The sequence below is a fragment of the Ailuropoda melanoleuca genome, chromosome 15 (genome assembly GCF_002007445.2).
Source record: "Ailuropoda melanoleuca isolate Jingjing chromosome 15, ASM200744v2, whole genome shotgun sequence".
NCBI classification, from domain to species: domain Eukaryota; kingdom Metazoa; phylum Chordata; class Mammalia; order Carnivora; family Ursidae; genus Ailuropoda; species Ailuropoda melanoleuca.
Genome location: NC_048232.1, coordinates 43,306,620 through 43,312,007, shown reverse-complemented (window position 1 = coordinate 43,312,007; position 5,388 = coordinate 43,306,620). Strand labels below are relative to the sequence as shown.

The window sequence follows — 5,388 nt, the reverse complement described above, 5'->3', positions numbered from 1 at the left end:
TCTTCTTCTTCTTACCTATTTAGCTTACATTATATTTCTATTGGACAGTATTTGTCCAGGACAATGCAAAGTTGTGGTAGACATTTTACTAACCAACTTTGATGAAGGACTTCCTTACCACCTTGGTCTTTTAACCACAGTCTTTCCTTGCTTTCTGGTCATTTGCAAGAAAAATTTTAAAAGGCACCCCCCTTTGTAAAGGTTCGAGCTCCCCTAGAATTTCCTTTTTTACCTGCTCCTGACCACAAACAAATGATCGATGCGCTCTCTGTGGATAACGACTCAACAATTTACAAGGGTAAAGGATGGAGGTGCAAAAAAGTTTCCAATCCCTGAATGGTGTGAAGTAAAAGTGCTTTCAAAGGATCCCACAAGAATGGCACAGGTGGGCATAATGGGTCTGTCTCATCGTCAAAAGACCCAAGGAGTTGAAAGGAAACTCTAACTACAACACCAAAATGCCACAAAACCATAGTTATTAATACAAACTAGCATCTCCGCCTATCTGTCACCATCTCATCTAAAAAAAAAACTTGTGAAAATACGTAATCCTGAGGACTTCAGCTGGGTATAAATACCAGCAGCAGAAGGAGATGCAGTACATTTTTCTGATTGCCTGTAGGTCGGCTATTAGAAAAGAAAGATCAGCTAAGTCCTTTGGACCTGATCAACTTAACCCGGCAGCTACTGATTTCAACTACTTCGGCCGAACTACGAAACGATGAATTATACAAGCTATATCTTAGCTTTCCAGCTTTGCGTGATTTTGTGTTCTTCAGGCTATTACTGTCAGGCCATGTTTTTTAAAGAAATAGAAAACCTGAAGGAATATTTTGTAAGTATGACCTTTTAATAACACTTGCTGTGGTTGAAATGACTGAATGTTGACTGGGAGTTGTCTTTCTGATACGCTGCCATCTCTAGGCCACAGTCATCTTGAGAAGACTTGGTGTTATTTTGACTGTTTACGAGATGTATTTTTTAACTAAATGATCTGATATTGCTTTTACCTTCTGCTCAACTTGCTATAGAGACCTAGGGGGCTTTTGCGTATCTTCCAAAAGATGGGAATAATATGGGTATAAAGCACGATGATGTTGACAATTTTGTGGTGAGAATCCATTCAACTGTGATGTCAAGTAGTATGCATATTGAAACAATGACTAGCTATTAGTTTTTGACTTCTTAGAGTACTACGGGGGTGACAATAAAAGGTCAAGATTAGCATTAAATATGGTAATCTGAAATGATCAATTAAACAGTGGGAGGTCCTTCGAGTTTTGGCTTAAAAAATTATAGGTGTTTTTCCAAAAAGTGGTTTTAAAGTTCTACTGCCCCATCTGTGTTGTCTATGAATTACTCTCGAACTCAGTCACTTGCCGAGATTTTGTAGTCAGGCCTAAATTAAAATTTTTGTTTGTTTCCTTTGTGTCACGAGCTTTAAAAATGTTATTTGTGGTTAATTAAAATCATTTTTTTCATTTTAAATATTTTATCATTTGTCCAAAATGTAGCTATTATAATTGGAGCTATTATATTCAAGCATTCACAAGTTATTTTATTCTCACATCGTCAAAACTGTCTCTCACACGCACACATTTGGAACTGTCTGTTAAAGCTGATAATACCATATAGGAGGTCACGAGTAGATGTTATGGAGACCAGTACCATAGGGGGGCAGTATTTTATAGTGAGATGATTTTGCTGATTTTTTTACTAGGCTTGAAGATACTTCCTTTTCCTTACTATAGTTATTTGGGACAATCGAAGTATCCCTGGGCTTGTTGAGTTCTTTTGTAATATTGCAACTTAAGGGATATCCTAGAAAATAAGAAGTTAAAATGGCATGATAGTCTTTGGTTATAATCAACATACCAGCTTTACTAAATAGCGTTGAAAAGAAAATCAGTGGATATTGCCAACAATAAAACTTTAAGTACATTTTTAGGGAAATTAATGGACTAATTGAAAACCATTTTTCTTTCATTTTTTTAAGAATGCAAGTAATCCAGATGTAGCGGATGGTGGCCCTCTTTTCTTAGATATTTTGAAGAACTGGAGAGAGGTAAGCTGAATATTTCCATTTGGCTGATTTTCCTGTTGCTTATTTTCTGATGCATAAATTCATAGAAACTTTCTTTGCGCTCTTTTCTTCCAAGGAGAGTGACAAAACGATCATTCAAAGCCAAATCGTCTCCTTCTACTTGAAACTGTTTGAAAACTTTAAAGATAACCAGATCATTCAAAGGAGCATGGATACCATCAAGGAAGACATGCTTTTCAAGTTCTTCAACAGCAGTACCAGTAAGCGGAGTGACTTCCTTAAGCTGATTCAAATTCCCGTGAGTTGATCTTAATTCTTTCTTTGGTTCATTGCAGAGGCTCTTGTAAAATACTGATTTTCCAGAAAGTCGATCAGCTGCTGGGTACAGTTGTTAAAACTATGAAATGAACCCATGGCCAAAACTCCTCCTTAGTAATTCCATTTGTGCTTTTGGGTGACTTTGCCAAGTCAGTATGGAAATCATTTAATTTTGTGATTTGGGGGGAAATGCTGGTGTTATGTTTATTGTGCAGAGACAGGTGAATGGACAGATCCAGTGAGGAGGAAGTAGTGAAGGAGCCCGGGGGGGGGTACTGAGAAGCATTTCTCTCATCGTTCCTTGTTTGTGTGTTGGAAATTCTCCTGCTTCCACAGGAGACTGCAGGTCTTAATGGAAAGAGCAGGGGTGGGTGGGAATGGAGAGGATTTGTGCCCTCCTCCCACCTTGGCCACCAAGGAACCTTGTGACCCCAGATGAATCAAAGGCTTGGCTAGGGCTCAGTTTCCTCATCCTGAAAGGAGGCTTTTGGGGTCACTCTAATTTCTATGGTCTCCTTTGCTCTAAAATTGTACAGTGCCATGGATAGAAAGAGAGAATGAGATAGCAAAGGCTCTGGCCTTTGAAAAGGCGCCAGGCGCATTCTCTTGCCTGGCTCTGGTCAACCTCTCATATGGTACTGCCTAAGTAGCAGCAAGAGTGTTTGTTCTTAGAGAAGAAAATAGAATTTATATCTTATGAAGAAATTGTTCTATCAACTTTTGCATCCTTCCCTATCTTAGCTGGAGAAATCCTTAGGTTCTCAAGCCTTATCTCATGAAACTGCCTTGCATGTTTAAAGTTATGGCTTCTAGAACCTGAAAGTTAACTTTGAAGCATAAAGATAAATCGCATTTTCCAAAATTTTATCTAGGAGACAAGGGCCACTGATTCCTTTGGGTTTGGCTTTGACGTACAAAATTTGAATGAGAAAGGGTGGGGTCCTGTGATGACTTGTCCTCTCAGGATGTGTGGCAGCTATCATTTTTCCCTGCCCTGCCTCTCACCCCTCTCAGATCAGATAAGTGCTTGTTCTTCAGGATTTCTCTAGTCTTGAGTATGTTAGATGGTACAAAAGTGGTTTGGAAAATTATTAAAACCATTACCATGATCCACTGATAGTGTTTTCCAATGGTCAGCGGATCCCCTCTGGCCCCAGGCTAGACACCGAAAAAGCACTTGTTCCTGACCCAGGGCTGCCCCTGGCTTGCCGTACAGTCCTAGATGAGTCTCTTGGTTTCTTGGTGATACCCAGCACACTGGAAAGTAGAATTTATCACTGGCAAACACAGCTGGTAGAAACTTTTTCTGACTCTGCTGTAACTGGGCCGTGAAAAAAATCTGTGGTCCCATCCTTCTGGAAGCTCCAAGCCTGCTGCTTCATGATGGGTGATTTTGAGTGAGCTCTCAACCATTGTCCCTTCCCCTTTGGCTCACTTGCTAATATATAAGAATGTTATGCTTTTTAATAATTAGTCCTGAAGCCTAGAATCCCTCTAGTTATTCAGAAGTGTGGCAAGGTGGTCACAGTGTTTCCAGTATTAGAAAGAAACATAGTGGCAGAGCCAAGATGAAAGTAAATGGTACCCATTTTATTAAACGTGAATTCACCTAAATGGTCCTGTGAGTTAGAGTGAGGAAATATTCCAATTTGCTGGGATGGAAAGGTGCTGGGAAATTTGCTGCAATTCCTGATTTTAAAAGTTAATGGCAGTAATTGCTTATTGCCATATGAATATGATTAGTGTTTTTTTTAAATCCCATTGTGGAAATGATGAAACTGACCAAATTGGGGGGAAATGAGACATGACAGTATTCATCTGTCTTAGGCTTGGTGTTTACAAAGTACTGAACCTATATTGGTGATTCTCAAACTTTGGTGAGTAACAATCACCTGTAGAGCTTAGTGACCATACGACCGCCTGGGTCTTCTCTCGCTTCATGCATCTGGGTCTCTGAGTTCCTCATTAGGTCTCCAGGTTATTCTGCTACACACCAAAGGTGAGAACCATTGACCTATAGCAACTCATCTTATACTTACATCAGTTGAAGTACAAGGTGGGTAGGATTGGTAGGGAGTCTAGAGATGATTGAAATAATCTCCTCATTGTTTCGATGAGAAAACAGATGTTCAGAGAGGTCGAGTGACTGGTTCAAAGTCAGAGTTATTACACACAGGATTCAAACCTACCTTTTTTTGTCACTCCACTTCAAGGCTCTTTCCACTATATAATTTTGAGGATTCTATGGCAGTAAACTTAGGGATATATCATGCACCCCATCTTATTACAGCACAACTAGCAATTTAATTATAATTTTAGTCTTAATAAGTGAAGAAACCACCATTGTATATTAAGGTAATATATTGCCAATGAAAATCATTTGTTTTGAAGGAATACTTCCATTTTCATGATATTAACAGCGTAATATCCTGATGGCTTGTATGCCTGGAATTAATTTTGCTGCTTTCCTTCCCAATAGGTGAATGATATGCAGGTTCAGCGCAAAGCGATAAATGAACTCATCAAAGTGATGAATGATCTCTCACCAAGATCTAACCTGAGGAAGCGGAAAAGGAGTCAGAATCTGTTTCGAGGCCGCAGAGCATCGAAATAATGTTCATCCTGCCTGCAATATTTGAATTTTTAAATCTAAATCTATTTATTAATATTTAATATTTTACATTATTTATATGAAGAATATATTTTTAGACTCATCAATCAAAGTATTTATAATAGCAACTTTTATGTAATGAAAATGACTATTAATATATGTATTATTTATAATTCCTGTATCCTGTGACTATTTCACTCAATCCCCTCCCTTTTTTTTTCCTGACCGACTAGGCAAGACTGTGATTTCAAGGCTTAATCTCAGGGACCAAGTAGGCAGCCAACTTAAGTAAGACCCTGTGGGTTGTGCATTTATGTCACTTAATGCCATGAGCACTTATAAAGGAAACAATGCCATCCAGTCCCTGCCTATTTGGGAACATGCCTGTGTAATGAGCCACTGCTCTAATGGCATG

The 5,388-nt window shown here is 38.8% G+C and overlaps 1 protein-coding gene across 1 annotated transcript; it reads left to right on the top strand.

The window, feature by feature from the left end:
- Positions 1–721: 721 nt before the first annotated feature.
- Positions 722–4,976, top strand: IFNG (interferon gamma). The gene is made up of 4 exons (NM_001304863.1): positions 722–835; positions 1,997–2,065; positions 2,160–2,342; positions 4,842–4,976. Exons 1-4 carry the CDS (start codon positions 722–724, stop codon positions 4,974–4,976), a joined length of 501 nt encoding a protein of 166 aa, NP_001291792.1.
- Positions 4,977–5,388: the final 412 nt, after the last annotated feature.